General features: G+C 43.3%; 1 protein-coding gene across 8 annotated transcripts in view; it reads right to left on the reverse strand.

Annotated features, from left to right (window-relative positions):
* LOC135385516 (histone-lysine N-methyltransferase 2C-like) overlaps positions 1–16,557 on the reverse strand; it is a 148,983-nt gene that overhangs the window by 88,508 nt on the left and 43,918 nt on the right. For 7 of the 8 annotated variants that reach the window (XM_064614866.1, XM_064614869.1, XM_064614871.1 and 4 more), the window contains 12 exons: positions 15,922–16,086; positions 15,682–15,812; positions 15,517–15,597; positions 13,463–13,693; positions 13,263–13,394; positions 11,434–11,511; positions 11,115–11,290; positions 8,597–8,869; positions 5,249–5,369; positions 3,131–3,289; positions 2,743–2,811; positions 873–1,041 (listed from right to left, as the gene is read on the reverse strand). In XM_064614866.1, the coding sequence (XP_064470936.1) occupies positions 873–1,041; positions 2,743–2,811; positions 3,131–3,289; positions 5,249–5,369; positions 8,597–8,869; positions 11,115–11,290; positions 11,434–11,511; positions 13,263–13,394; positions 13,463–13,693; positions 15,517–15,597; positions 15,682–15,812; positions 15,922–16,086 (1,785 nt within the window). The remainder of the gene's footprint in view (positions 1–872; positions 1,042–2,742; positions 2,812–3,130; positions 3,290–5,248; positions 5,370–8,596; positions 8,870–11,114; positions 11,291–11,433; positions 11,512–13,262; positions 13,395–13,462; positions 13,694–15,516; positions 15,598–15,681; positions 15,813–15,921; positions 16,087–16,557) is intronic. The other variant, XM_064614867.1, reaches the window with a different exon arrangement.

Below are 16,557 nucleotides of genomic sequence, written 5' to 3' on the forward strand. Positions count from 1 at the left end.
ACACTGAACAGAACAGGCTGCCAAAATATTCTCAGTGATGCGAGTTTATTTGCAGTTTGGCAGCAGAGCACAGCACTGAGGTACTGTATTCCTAGTTTCCCACCTAGGTTATAGGTATACAATTTGTTCAAAAACACTGTCACATCCATTATTATGTACTTTGTACCCAAATCAAAAGTAATATTTTGAACAACGCACATTATACTAAAAATTAAGGGGTTCACTCTGTTGGAGAGGTTTGGGGCATAGCACTTATTTTGGCGACTTTTAACATAATTTATTGATCTCATTTTAATATATGTCTAGACACGCTGTTTTCGAAATTTAATCAATAAAATAAAATTAAGTAAGTTAAATACATTTATTTTATCAGTTAAATTAATTAATAACACTTGATTAAACTTATAGGTATGTTAATTTAATTAATTTGATTCTAAAATAAGTATTTAAAGAGATTGAAACATTTATTTTACAGAAAAACAAGCTTTCGGACAGAGTCCGTCCTTCATCAGGTATAGATGTATCGCACCTGATGAAGGACGGACTCCGTCCGAAAGCTTGTTCTTCAGTAAAATAAATCTTTCAATCTCTTTAAATACTTATTTTATTCACTTGCGAGTGCTAGACTTCTCCCATTTTTGCCTGTTAATTTGGTTCTACAACAAACTGCAATACCAAAACATTACATGAAATTCAGCAAGTGTTAGAGGCATAAATCTACAAAAACAATGTCGAAGAACAAGATTTGAACTACGTGCATACTCATAAGGCCCTAAATGGTGTGGGACCTCTGTATCTTTTGATTTCCTTTCAAGCTTGACTGGTTGGTAAGGATATTTGAAAAGTACACTTTGTTTTAGCACATAGCCCACCTGCCGTACTCCATGGGGAAAGGAGATGGGGGTGGCACACTGAATGGAGAGCCCATCCCGTGGGAACTGACTGGAGTGAGTGGGTTCTGCAGACTTGGCCGTCCACTGCTCCCCGTTGTTGAGGCCTGCAGAGGGGACAGCGTCCCCATCCTGGCTTCGCTTGGACCACCTGCCACACAGAAATCATTCCCACTTGATCAATACCCAAGACGTACAAAATGACTGAAGCTATCTTTTAGTGCATCCATCATAGGTAAAGAAATGAAACCAAAATGATGCCACACATGAAATATGTATGTGCACTATGGAGACGAGCTTTTCAGGGTGTTGCAAACAAAAATATCACACCAGCCGGGAAACCTCAAATACAGCATTGCAATTGTGTTACGCAATTTTTACTTTACAATTTACACACTGCTTAGTACAATACTGAGGTTGTCATCGGACACCTGCCCCTTCCATGCATTACAGAGAAGCTCACGTGTTAATAGCCTCAATGACAACACCGTTATTGGTACTATCAAACTGCTGTTTCTAATCACTAGAGTGCACATTGTCATGCAACTGCATGTTTTCTTCTCGATATGGCTTTGTATCTGGACGATGAAAAAAACACTTTTGTTCTTGGTTTGTGGCCGATCAGAACGGTTCTATAGTGCATATAAATGCATGTTTCACATGTTGGTGCGCACTTCACATGAAAGTGCATGAAAAGTGCATATTAAGTGCATATCTTCAGATGCGAGAGCTTACTTTACTTCTTTTTTCATCAATGGTTTTTTGTTGGTTTTGGGATTGCATTCAGTCATCTTTCGCGACAAATTCTGGTCGGAATTGAGCATTTTCCAGGTTTCGCTGGGTGAGGTGCGATGTTCAGCCTGTACCCTGGCTGCTCCATCCTCCACTGTGTGCATGGCTGATGGCCCGTACTTCCCCATCGCCATACCGTTATGAAGGCGGATGGCATTCACATTTTAATTGGCATGATGCAGTGCCGAATGCAAAGCCATGACGAAGCAAGACTGAGCATGGGCAAAACGAAAAACACAAACATACACATATGTTCGTGTTTTTCACGTTGCTCATGTTTAGGTTTGTTTCATCATGGGTTTCGTCTACCAGTTAGCCTGCATTAAAGCTATTTTATCAATCGTAAATGCAACGCTTCAGCGCCATGATTAATATCTGTGGTGCAAGTATTCTTTGTTGTGTGCTGCAGAACGAAGGGGGCTTTATTTTACTGTGTTATCCCTAATAAAATACTCTTTTTAAATAGACATTTGATACATTGCTTTGGCACCAAGAACAATGAGGCATCTGTTGAGGATTTTTACTGCATATTTAGAAGATTTGTAGTGCATGGTTGCATGGCGGAAGTGTTTAGTGCATATTTATCCCTGCTCTACTCATCATCTTGCTTGCTGACGTTTGCTGTCATGTGACACAGATACATAGGAGGCTCAATCTTACTCCAAAATATTTATTTCCAGGCAAGCATCTATACACCCCAGGGTGGGGCTTGCATTAGTATCTTCAGCTGCAACTCGCTGCCAATGTTGAACTCAATCCAGTTGCAAACTCCGAGAATGCGAATCCAAACAATGCGCCCCCCCCCCCCCCCCCCCCCCCACACACACACACACAATTCGAATATACATGACTTTGATGGGACCCGAGCATTAGTTCCAATTTTCTTGAAGTTCAAATTAAGAGTTTTCTAATTAACGGATATGCGCTGTATTACAATTAGAGCTGTCTGGAGTCACACTCAATATAAGAACAGCTGCTCTTCAGCAATCATTTTATCACCCCAACAAGCCAATGTGTTACTGCAATGCTACAGTACATGAACCTTTGAAAATTTACTCACAAGTGTCAGTAGGGCTGAGTACGCCTTTGAAGACGTCTTCCACATCCTTGCTGTCCATGTGGGGGAGGCCTGTTAACAGATATAATATCTGGATGTGAACTAACAGCGCTCTAAATGTCCTTCTCAATATCGTACCAAGGTAAATGAGCGACACATGAAGAATGGCACAAATGAAAGAACTCCACGTACATTAAACATGCTTACAAACAGAGTCTGAAATATCGAGCAACTGGGCTGTATTGTGTCCAAACTTTTGGACATTGTCATACATTAACCTAATGGGGCCCGTGGCCATTCCGCGAACGTGTACGAAGAATCCAACATGTCCAAAAAATCTGTCAGCGACTGTGCATGTTGCTGAAGTGAAGGAGAAGTAGTAAACACTCACCTGAGCTGACAGAGACCATGCTGTCCAGGTTAAAGTGGGGGCTGAGTAGCACTGTATCAATGTTGCCCGACAGAGGGTCGTCCTTGGCACCCCCTGTGCTCTCGTCATCTCCTGTTGCCCGTGAATCACCTTGCTCTGGTAAGTTGACATCATCTAACCCTGTACAGACCAACAAGCAGTCCAGTGAGTAGTCCAAATTTAGAGCGAGAGTAGTTAATCAACCCCCAGTCGGCTCGCCAAGTGCATGTTTTGCCGCAAGAATTTGTTTTTGTTTTACGGTTTTTTAATTTTGCTTTCAATTTCTATGCATGAAAATTTGGACATAACTGCCACATAATAAAGCATAGAAAAGGTGTGGTACGATATAAGTATAGCTGATGTTGCAGTGGTATTGAAAAGGTACTTAACTTCCAACAACGTCTGCAGAAGATCATTAAACGATCATGAGAACCGTTTCTGGCAGAGTATTTGTAGGGCCCTCGGTTTTCGGGTAAAACCCGATAAAGCCCGTTTTTACCCCCCGATTTACATCAAAATAGTTCGGGTTTAACCCGATAAAACCCGTAAACCGGGCTTCTGAAAGTGCAAACCAAGGACTTGATCCGCACACGCGCGAACTACGGCAATCGCGCGACGGCTCCCGATTTGCTCCCGACCGCGCCGCGTCTTGCTGGTAAAGTAAACAAAACAGGTCGGGTTTGTAGACGCTTGCATGCAGGTCCGATTTCTAGCGTGAAAAATGTTCCTTTTGTAGGCGTCACTATTTGAAAGTTGGCTTCACCTAACACTTCCATGTATTGCGGTCAAGCCCACGTCAGCGAATGCTTAGTGTTGCTTTAAGTGTACGTTTGTAGATTTAGCGGAACTTTTCGATTCATTTATTTGTGTTACGGGAAAGCCAACTTTAACCCATGACATCATACACTTTGTTTACTGATATATTAGGTTAGATTAAGTGCGGCTGTGGCAGCTTGCCTCGCACTCCCAACTTCATTATTGAAGCGGCCATGGTCCTATTAATCTAACCTAACTTCACTAAACTAACCTAAGACATCATCAACTTGGTTAGTTTAGTGATAAGTTAGATTAATGGGGCCATGACAGCGTCCCTTGTCCCTCAAAATCCGTTTCAATAATGAGGTGAAGCCGCCTTGCAGAATGGCAACGCCAACCAAAGTAATACCCTGGTTTCGTACCAAAAATGCCCTATGTTTTTCACACCCAAAGAAATGTAGTCTGCTACATGAAAGCTTGTGTCAATAAGTAAGTTGAAAACTTCAGTGTTGGATTCTGTACTGTTAGTGCTTTCCGTGGACGTCGGCGAGACCCTTTCTTGTGCTGCTACCATAAACAAAATACAAACCGACACTGAAGATCTTCGGTGTCGGTTTCTGTATTTTGTTTATGTGATCTACAGGACTTGACTCCCCTCTTCGTATACGATTGTGCTGTTACCAAAAATAGTAAAGGAATCAGGAATCACGCTAAACAGAGAAGAAACAGAGTTAAGCAACGCTCCGCGTTCCTTGAAGTGGGTTTGCCCGCAATACACGGAAGTGTTAGGTGAAGCCAACTTTCAAATCTTGTCGGGAGTATCTTGTATCAGCAAAGTACGCGGAGTAGTAAAGAGGATGCAGCAACAGCCAATGATATACGCGGCATACCAACGCGAGCGCGCGCATGCTCTCAATGCTCGTCGATGGATACAGTGATGGATGCAGTGGTTATACAGTGAATTATCTACCAGTCTCTTAATAAATATTCTTTCACTTAATTTCAACACTCCACAGACCAACCACTGTGGCATCGCTCATGATCTCAGTTGTCTCGCGACGTATACCCCCAATTATTAATTAATTAATTTCAACACATAAAAGTTTTTTTTTTCACCCGAAAATACATCACTTCTCAGTATATCACCCGATTTTACCCTGTTTGGCAGGTCCTGATTTTCAACCCGATATTTACCCCCCGATTTTCACAAAAAATAAAACCCGAAAACTGAGGGCCCTAAGTATTTGGAATTCACGAAAATTATTTCATGGTCCCTTTAAGAGCCACATCACCCTTAAAAGTGGTGACTACAAAGTCATGAAGTATATCCCTGATGCACTTTACCAGAATCTGGCTTTGACAGGTCATCATTGTCATTCATCAGCATATCCATGAGTTCATCATCTTGTGGCAGGTCATGTGGCAAGATGTCCTTCAATCCCAAGTCTTCATCATCACTACCACCCTGGAAAATGAACGACAAAGATATTTCAAAAGGAAATTGTAAAGCAAGTCTAATTTATCGCAGGTGTTATAAAGGGTGTACGTGACATGCCTTCCCAACCGTTTTTTTTTAAATATTTGTTGGCCAATCGTTATTATGAAATATTATTTTTTTATTATGTTTGAAGTTTTATATGTTATGTTTTTTATTATTATTATTAATCATGTTATTATGTCTGCTATCAAATTTTTACCATACTATGTAGACCAGCGAGTTAAATAAACTAAGGTCTAGCCCCAAACTGTCAGGCCACGTGGCAGCAGGTGCACTGCTGTTGTGTCAGGGACACATTCCCCTATTAGTTATGATGCCACGACTTATAGCTGCAGCATTTGTACTTGTGGAAAGAGGAGCAAGAATGAGTCTGTCGTGTGTCCAAAGTAATGTGCAAGTAATGGTGTGGTGGGATGTTTCGATAATTTTATAATTGATAGTAATAATGAACCACAAAACTGGTCTAGAGCTGTGCAGGGCTGTCACGGAGTCCTCACTCTGCTTGGGATGTGTCATACTTAGGGCCTTCTGTTGTAGGATTAATCCCAGTAAAACCCATTTTTACCCTCTGACTGGCACCATCATCACATAGGGTAAAACCCAAAAACCTTGAAAACGAACTTGGCAAAGTGCAGGGTGTCTACTAAGCTGTAGCCTTCGAATTCCCTGACTTTTCCTAGGTTTTCACTGACTATTTCAAGGGAATTCCCTGACCAAAACAAAAAGTAACTTGCTGCCTATTGCCACGTTTTGATACAGATCCTTCATAAAACAGATCACTCATTGAGAAATTAGAAAGACTGCCCTATTTTTCTGCCTCTGAGCTTGTCGTATTGGCTAACTGCTACTCGCGGCAATGTTGCTGCAGTGTGGCCATTCAACCACTCATCAGCACTCGAGAATCGCTGCGCATTGTGACGGCGCTTGTCCACTATTTTCCCTAACTTCAGCTGCCTTTTTGGCAAATTCCCTGGCAATACCCTGGCTTTTCCAGTGACATCCAAAATTCCCGGATAATTCCCTGTTTCCCAGGTTTTCCAGTCTGGTAGACACCGTGAAAGTGCCAATTCAGCCACCAATATGGGCAGTGGAGAACACTAAGCACTCACATTTAGCATGGCCGTTCACATCTCGTGTTCATCTCAAATGCGAGAAGCACTCTTTTTTATTTTCTGCCTCATAGCGCAAGATTTTACCCTGTTTTACGGCACCTGATACACCAACTTATTTTCTAAAACCATAAAACCTGAAAGCACAAGGCCCTAATCATACTCAGATAGTCATGTTCTGAGTGAAGCACGTGCAGAAACTCCTATCCCTTGAGTGCACACGGAACGTTCCTTGGAGACTCCAAGGATGTAAGCATCACATTTGCATAAGCAATTAGGACAGAGTTCCACAGCAAGAGATCATCCCTGGGCAGTTTCATATTTCATACTGAGCATCACAATGCAAAAAAAAAAAAAAAAATTTCCTGAGTGTGGTATACTGCATTCGCTCGATTGCTTTGACGTAAGTTTTCGCTACTGACAATAGAATGTCCAATATGCCATATTTCCATGAAGATAGGAAATAAGTTCTAGAAATTGAAAGTAAAAAGCATTTTCAGTATCACAGACTGAATAAAAGTGTTGAGCCAGTCGTGCAGTGAAAGGAACCATTGTTGCGGATAACCAGAGAGAAATTGACAGGTGTGCTCCAACGGCAATTATCATGCAGAGATATTACTTTACGTCTGCATCCATTCTCCAGCAGATTCCACATTCAAATGGCACCAAAACTGCAAGTCTAGGTCTACTCATTATATGCTCTACTCTGACTTTTTAGGGTTATACCTAGGGGTGTGCGAATACTCGAATTCGAATCGAATATCAAACGCTCGAACTATTCAATTCACGAATCGAATATCCAATATTCGATTTTTCGAATATTTGACTATTCCACGAATATGAACCCAAAAGTGGGCTTCACCTGATGCTTCCATGCATGAGGTGAAGCCTGCTTTACGAAATTGCCCTTGCTGCAGGACCAACACAGGCGGGATGGTGTTTAGTTTAAGATAACGTTATCCAAAGTTAGTTTTGTAGACATTGTCTGTGGAAGGGGTGGTGCCACTCCCACATGCAGTTTAGCGGTGCCGACAATGGACTTTGATTTGATGTCTGTGAGATTGCCTTTAAAAAGTAAGGACTCTTGAATAATGACTACAGCCCACGAACAAGAAGGGTGTCCTAAAGATGTCCTTTACGTCTAAAATTTCAGTAGTGCAACTTCCTAGGGCGAGTGCGAAGAAACTACAGGGTGTTCATGGCAAAGCTGAGGCAGGATGCCAATTCGTTTGTTTCACAAATGGCCTGTGGTTGTCCAAAAGAATTGCAGCCTCATCCGTATAACATGCTACTGCCTAGCATAAAATTTTGAAATTAAGGTAACCACTCCAGTAAGTGTAGGCTTACCTGAAAAGCAGGAAGCACACTCATGTAAAATTAAAGAGTAGAGGCTTTAAACAGAAGAATTGCATGTCTCTCTTGTGACAGTTAATTCCAGAAAAATTACACTAAGGCCATGGGCTACAAAATGAAAAATTTTAGTGCGAAAGTCACATATTGTAAATTTTGCATGAATATTCGATATTCGGAATCTTTCCCCCCCCCCCCCCCCCATTCGGTTTGATATTCGATTCGACTTAAAATATTCGGATTCGCACACCCCTAGTTATACCCGATTATTCCTGATATTTACAGGGCTTAAAACAGGGTTTAACCCGATATTTCCTCGACAAATGCTGGATCAGGGGGAATAGAAATCATCACAACTAACACTGAAGCTTGGAAACTGTGTTGTAAATGCGTAAGTATGCTCGTACAAACTCTGACAACTCTGTGCTTACTGGTATATCATGTGTATCATACCGAGTAAACCGAAGACTCACACCTGATTCAATCCTATTCAATTACACCCGAATTACTGAAGCAAAAAATAACCCGCTATTTACCCCCCAATGTTGCTGAAAAATATAACCTGAAAAAGTCAGGCTCTAGTTACACAGGTGCTTTTCAGTTTGGTTTTAAATGTGCTTTGCATGTACAGAGAAAGGACGTCAATACCAAAGGTGCATTTCTCGTGGCATCAAATGTCCCCAAGTGAAAGCTAGTCACTGCTACATCATACATACTCAACGTAACTTCACTCACCTTAGGTGGGGTGGCAGACAGACGACCATGCAGTCCAAGACTGTCTTTCACAGATTCAATTTCTTGCAGTGCTGTGCTTGCAGACAATGATGATGAAGTGGTTGATGGTTGTTGCTTATTTTTATCTCCAGCACTGTGCGAAGACGCTATTACTATAACATTGTCTTCAGTGTGGCTTTTTGGACCGACAGAGTCCTCATCATCATCACTGGGCATTTCAGGGGCTGGTTCTGTCCGGCTTGTCACGAGAAGATCGTGGCCGAAAAAAGCCTCCTGGGTGGAAAGCGTCACATTTTCACACGAACGTAAGTCACAGCTTTCAGCATAATCTGAACAACGATGCTTGGCCTGGAAGTACCATGCACAACAACAATTCCTCTGTCTGGCAGGGTTCCTCTATACTGTTTCTAAAAAGTACCTGCATGTTGTATTGAAATCAGGGATGTACCCTTTGCCATTAGATATAATGAAAAGTAGTAGAATTGTGCAGTTACTTTTTACCTTACCCAGGGACTGCCCTTAGCATCCTCTGTATGCCCACTGGTAGGCAGTTCTAACGTTGAGAGAAGCTTCGTGAAGGTGTGTCATTTGCAGCAGTGTCAGTGTTCATGAACAGCTGAAGCTTATAATTTACATAAGTTGGGGTGATAGTGCAGATGTCACTATTGTGTTTTTTCTGTTATCATGATTGAAAGCTACACTCATTTTGTGTTCAGTGTAAACGATCGAAGCACCTGTTTCGCTTCCACCCCACTCTTCTAAAAGATGCCTGTCAATTTCACCCTGTTTTATAGTTCCTGACATAGGTGTTGCGTCCTTACGAGAGACAGCACACAACGGATGGTAACATACGGAACGACTTTATTCCGTCTGACAGGCAAGAACTTGTTATCGACGTGGTCACGTCAAGATACAGGCAAGAACTGCGAACCTCAGCCGCGGATCATGCATTCTTTAAATAACAAACAGGAAGTTGCTCTGCGCAGAATGAGCCAAAGCAAAACAAACCAGACTACATGCGATGTTCACTACGCGATAAGACATGACGATGCCTCCTGCGCGTGTGGGTTACCAGATAACAGATACACTACAATAGGTCAAACACAGTGTCCAGAGTACAGTGTTGACCATGAGCTCACAGAAGTTGCGAACTTCAGTGACAGAAGTGTAAAATCAGGCTTCACATAACACTCGAGCGTAGTGAGGTGAAGCCGACTTGCAGAATGAAGCCGTACACCCAAAGAACACTGGCAGTGACGTGAAGTGCGGCTTCCCCAAACTCAGAGATGTAACGAGGCGAAGCACACTTGCAGAATGGTGATAACGATACCTCGCTTCAGTACTACATATTCGAAAAATATTCGAAAATTTCGAGTACTGAAAATAAGTTGCGAATATCATTCGAATAGCATCAGATATCAGTTTCATATTCCAAATTTCGAATATTCGCACAGATCTACCAATTACACAAAAGTGGTGCCCTGGTGAAGCTGACAACATACACTTCACTGGAGAGAAACCATCCGAATAGGCTGACGTATTGCGAGGACGAGAGGATCATGGAGAGGCCTTCTCTTCTAGGTGGTGTTGGTTTGGCTGAGCGAACCAGCATAAGCCACGATTTTTACACTCTGAACTCATACCTGCACTCAACACTATGCTGCATGAAAACGATCAGTGGAATTTTCCATTAGGAATCATACTGTTGGATGCTCACATCAACATTTTTGAGTGATGTATTGCACTTCACACACACTCGAGATGTTTGACCGGACAGGCTACCCGTTGTTTAACCCTTTGAACGGTGGGCAAAAATTACAACTGCTTACCAAGATGGGTAAGGCTTCATAGACAACAAACACATCTGATGAATTGTGGAAGTTATTTATAGACTATTCTGATGGATACTCTTTAACCCTTTGAGAGTCATATTTCTTATATTTTCACTTTGGTTATATACAACAGAACATGTTTTGAGTTTTTCTACTTGTCTGGAAAGGTTAGCGAGTGTGTGTGGTACTCCTTGAAGGCACTGCTGTGTGCAGAGGGCTTTGTCTACTCAACACATATGAATTCTGTGGTCTTCTGTTGGCTCAAGCAAAATGCCCCCGTCACGTTTGCCTTCCTTGAACCAGCACCCGCCGTACGGGCGATGCTCACCCTCCAGCGCTATTACCAGTATACTTGTAAAAATAGCCCCCAGATGGTGCTGCAGCTCCCTGGAGAAGCGAGAAGCCTCGAGCAGCCAAACATCAATCCCAAAGCAGCGCCGCAGCACCACAAAGAGAGGGTGCGAAACTTCAAACCAAGACCCTCGGGCGCACCAGTGTGTCCATACCCTTCAAAGGGTTAATTGTATGTACGTAGCGACACATCGCAGTGGCATTTACCTATATGTGGCAGTGCATGCTAGACACAAGAGAACAAGGAATACGTTTTTTGAATCACAACTATCCACCCAAACTCTTGAAAAGAAAGAGAGACTAAGTTGAGCAAGTAGGAAAAAAAAAAAGCTTGCCTGGAGGTAAGAAGGAAAGCTATCTTCCAAGGGGTTCTTGCGTCTAACCCTGCGTCTGCGTTTGGGCTTCTCTGGCCCTGGGGCAGACCCTTCGGTTGCACCCTCAGGCACCTGAGATGTCCCTTCGCCTGTTTGCGTGGGTGCACTCGTCGCTTCTGAGCCTGCTTCACTACCTGCTGCAAGAAATTCCACTAATGTTTACAAAGCACACAAATTTGCCACTCCTGGGTAAGTCAGTAATTCTTTGGACAGGCTGTAATGATTATTTCTATCAGTCCCTGAGAACATCCTGCACATGCGTAACGAAAACAGCGCTCACCCAATCCGAGTGACAAGGAGTCATGCTCTTTGGCAGAGAGACTCCTGCCCCTGGGCTTGGCCATGAAACCTCCAATACCTGAGGGACAGAGAAGGACATGATGATTTTTCTGCACCTATATAGGTCACTATGACATCCTGCGATTCTATACCATTGAACTAGTGCAGTAAACTATGTAGTTATAGGCAAGCCCACTACCAGCAGTTATTTGTACAAAAAGATGACAAAATAGAACTTGCTACCAAATATGGTATTACAAAGCAAGGTAGCTGGCAATGTACAACAGTACTTAAAGGGCTCCAAGGAAAAGAGCTCGTCAGAAACTCTTGCATAACAGTACCGTAGCAAAAATTCACAGGATTTATGGATCAACTAAATTGTAGCATCAAATGTTCCATAGGCATAGGGCCTCTGGGATAAACCCAGTAAAAACTGTTTTTACAGCCAGATTTGCAAAAAAAAACTGATATAAACTTGAAAAAGTGCTAATTCAGCCACTAATGCTGGCACCAGGGAACGGAAAGCACTGTGCATGCAGCAGAGTTGCTCGTGTTCATCTAGAAGTGCTTTCACCTGAAAATCTGCGTTTGCACCTGATAGTGCCCGATTTTACCCCGTTTTACTATGATTGAGGTAAAAACAATTTTGTCAGGAAACATCAAACCCTAAAACATAAGAGCCTACATAGACACAACACCTCAATGTCTGTTAGAGCATGTGCACAATACTTTAGAACCTCGCTAATTCGAAGTCACCTGGACGGCAAAAAAATTTTGAATTAAGTGGGCATTCGAACTAAGCGAACCTGGGCACAGGTGAAGGAAAATATATTTATTTGCCGAAGAACTCACTTATCTTCGTCTGCCGCATTCCGAAAATGACAGTGCACATCACCGTTCGTTCAAGATGGGCTACGAAGTCCATCATATCGCTACGTGCGCGCCGTTGGCTTAACAAACTTCCGAAAAGGACACAGCGCGTGCAGATTCATCGCCGCTGCCGACACTCTGTTAATTTGCGCGAGCCGTGGTCAGGACGATATCCCCGTGAGACTTGCGGCACAGGTCCGTTCTGTGTCTTCCTGTGTCCTCCTTGGAGCTTGCATCACCGGCAGGATCTTACAGCACGTTGCAGATCTTGCGGCTGCGATGATCGCCACTTTTTCTTTCATTGTCAGAGTCTTGTACTTCACCTGCGGGCTGCCTCCAAAGCCCACAGGAAAGGAGTGAACTTCAAAGTGGATCTCAACATAAGCACGAAACGAAATCAAGCCAAAACGCATTCGCATAATTCGTAATGGCAGCAGAGCTGGGACACTGACCCCCAAGGAGCGAGGAGATTGCACTGTGGGATTGGCGGCTGGGAAAGGGAAGTCAGCAAGGGAGCAAGCATGTGGTTTTTATGGCAGGTTGTCGTTGCGTGGGTTGGAAGCCGATGGAAGATGATGAAATTCGTTAGGAAACTTACGAATTAAGCACAATACAGGCCAGATTTCTTCAAAATTATGCGGTCGGATCGCAATGCGCGAAGACAGGACTGCAGTAATCCTTCGAATTAGCTGGAATTTCAAATTAGCGAGGTTCTACTGTACCACCTCAGCCGTTGCACGACGGCCTTTGTGGACCACGCTTTTGCGCAGCCACAGAGGATGCAACAGCAACTCAGGTGCTCGGGGTGTGCACAGAAACATTGTAATCAATTTCCAGCACTTTAAAAGACTATTTGAAGGGCAAAGGTTATAAAAATATTTTAACCCGGTATTGCAAAAAGGGTGTTTAAGGTCCTTAGATTACAATACAAATTTGAAGTTCCATAAACATGCTGCATACCAAGCTTGTGTAGCTTGCGTTGACGTTTCTTTTTTAGCTCAATTTCTACGTCTGCTTTGGGAACCTCTTCAGAAGCTAACTTTGCCTCATCTTCAGCCTCCATTCGGGTGTCGATGTCGAGATCCAGTAGTTCTGTAAAAGCAAAGAAAAAGAATACATAAATATATATAGATTAAATGGTTGAAGTTGAGAGAACTAACCTTTGGTATCTTCGGAGTCTTCTGTAGAAAGCCTCCCTCGAAATGCTGCCCCCAAGGGTATGATGGGTAAACTGGAAGAAGGTCCGCCAGATGGCATGCGGGGTCTCCGCACACGCGGCCTCTTGGGTTGCTCCATTGTAAGGGACTTGATGTGATGGAGCCCACTTTCGGAGAGGAATACCCCATCCAGGACAAACTGGGGTGGCGGCGGTTTTGCCTTTACCGGTGGTTCTATACAACATGGCACATACACAATTATTTAATTCTGAACAAATTCCTCTTTATTTTAGTGGAGCACACAGCTTACACCTTAGAAGAGCACAAAAACACAAACTGCTTGTGCTCACGCACTGTGACCTTGTTCGCCAGAGAAAGTTATCAACATGTTCAATAGATGGCGCTGGATGGGGATGACAGGTGCGGGGACCCGTGGGGACACCGCGCAAACTTGTCGGCCCCGCTTCAAAAATGATTCTAGCCCTTTATGCTCACACATGGGTTTGTGTCTTAACGCATGCCGAGTGTGGTTCGCTGGAGAGCCCCCTAGGATACACTGCGAATGTGAAAAAGGTCCATTGGGCAGCGGAATTGGCACTAACAAGCATGTTACATATGCATGCGTTTTGAACACAGTATGTATGGGGTCTTGTAAAGACATCATCACAAGCACTGCCATATTTTTTTTAAAACAACTTATTTAATTGCCATTGGCAACATTAAAGGGGCCGTAAACAGGTACAAAAGGTGCACATTTCTTTGTGTTATATTATTGGAACTTAGTCGGTGAAAACTCCTTGCAATTACTAACGCTTAAAAACAAAAGGCGCTTGCATACGGATGAAATATTCACTGCACTCTTTCGAATTTTAGCTCCGCCCCGCACTCTAACTTTACGTCATTTTGACGTAGCGCTTTCCTCACCAATTACGATTGAGTGTTCCACGTATGATTTTATTTAAAATGCGAAATTGGACTAGATGAACGTGAATCCTCTTCTATTCAAAATCTAAACAGTTACAGCCTCAAACTGAGAAAGAAAGGCGCTTAATTTACGTATCATACGCGCACTACGTTTTCTGAGTAGTAGCACGCAGCACACCACCTGCGCGAATGAATATCCGGGACTACAGTTCCGGAATCTTAGGTAGGTGCGCGATGGAACATCTTCGTCATCTCCGAATGGTTCCGACAACTGGGCTGCCGTACTTTGGTTTGATCCACGCGGCAGCGCGTCACCAGCTCGCGTGGTACAGTGGATAGCGTGCTGGCCATGTCACGTCGTGACTGGGAGGAACCCGGGTTCGAATCGCGTCATGTGATAGCAGCCCAGCTGATGACGTTTGCGCCAGCCGGAGATGTTGAAGATGTCATGACGTTGAATTTCGGAACCACGGAGCGCAAAACGTCGTTTCACACAAACAAACTGAGCGCTCCGACTCACAGTTGATAACGAAGTATGTTTATTGGCTGGTAATTTGAAACGCCATGAGCGCAGCTGGGCCGCCCGATTGGACGGCAAAGCGCTACGTAGCCATGTGACGTATGCGTTGTGGAGAGAGGCTCGCTGGTTACTCATCTTTGAAAGCAGTTATACGGGTCAATGAGCTGGCACGAGCCGAACGAAATGTATATTTGGGTATTATGAGCTGCGTTCATTCATGGGGTATCATTATTTCAGAAATGTTTGATGGCCTGTTTACGGCCCCTTTAATGAGAAATGTTCAGATGCAACAGATTATCTGTACATGACCAACACGGCTTTGCTTCGTAGGTCACGCTATTTCTTGAAAGTGAAATAACTCTAGTGAGGGGCATGCACATCCTCAAGCGCAACTTCCAGGCCATCAGTCTCAGTCCTGCCCCGGTGGAGTGAGACAATGGTCACAGTGTGGAGCCGGGACAAGAAAGAGGTTGGTACGATTTAGATTGTAACTTTGTAACTGAATGGCAATTTGGAGCTATGACACCCACTATGAAATGAACAAGCCACTTGAAATGAAGTTGTGGTGGTCTCTTTTGGTGCTCCTTTAAGGTACTTCTAGCTGTACAATTACCTGCAACTTCCTTTGTAGCTTTACTGGCTGTGATGGCAGATTGTGGTGGGGGAGAATCGCAAGGTGGAGGGGAAGGGGTAGCTGCAGACAGTAAAGCATTGATTAAGATAACAATTATATGCACTGTAATCCCTAGGGTACTACACAAACCAAGTAGGTACTCACCACCATAATCAATGGTGAGGTGGGGAAGGATCTCGTCCTTGGGCCTGCAAAAGATGCAGTTGTAGCCAAACTCTGCACACTTCTCTGCATCCTCCTCGCAGAATATCTGGTCACACTGGCCATGAAGCCACCTGGTAGAGAAAGAAAAGAGTAATGTAATGTGCACCATAGAAAAATGAATGTCAAAAGGAAAACTCAGAAATAAGACAAAATAAATGCAAGGAATGAAATGAACCTCACCTCTCGCATTGCACACACTGGATGACGAGGTCATTCTCAATGTACTCGTTCGTGCAAACTGGACACACAACATGACTGGCACAGGGCCCACACTTGGTGTAGTTGCACTGCCACTGTGACCCATACCCAGGGTCAGTTGAGCCACACTGAAGGCACACAACACACCTACAGCAAGAGACAGGAATTGGTTTATTTGCGTGTCACTTTAATAACACTTGACAACATTTAGCGCTAATGCTGACATGGTGAGTCCTAAGAAACGAGTGGGAAAGTTCAGGAACATGTTGTGGAACGTATGACGTATTCCACTGATATGTATTTGCACATTCTTGATATAAAGCATTACTTCACAAAATGAAGATAAATTATTTATACGAACAATTATATGCAGAATATTTTGTAGAAAACGCTTATCCTTCGAGGAAACAAAGTGCATACAATGCATACCATCAAAATTGTGCTGATGCCACGGGACATACCTACACATTGCAGCTAGGTGGTAGAGGGGCTAGGCAAATGTGACACAACAGAGCTGAGAACTTTATTGATGTTTACCATAAAGCAGACCATTAAACATTCTTCTTCTTTTTTGTTTTACGTATTCTCCATCCTAAGTTTTTTGACTGGTGTGTTACA

Source organism: Ornithodoros turicata, chromosome 2 (genome assembly GCF_037126465.1).
Source record: "Ornithodoros turicata isolate Travis chromosome 2, ASM3712646v1, whole genome shotgun sequence".
NCBI lineage: Eukaryota > Metazoa > Arthropoda > Arachnida > Ixodida > Argasidae > Ornithodoros > Ornithodoros turicata.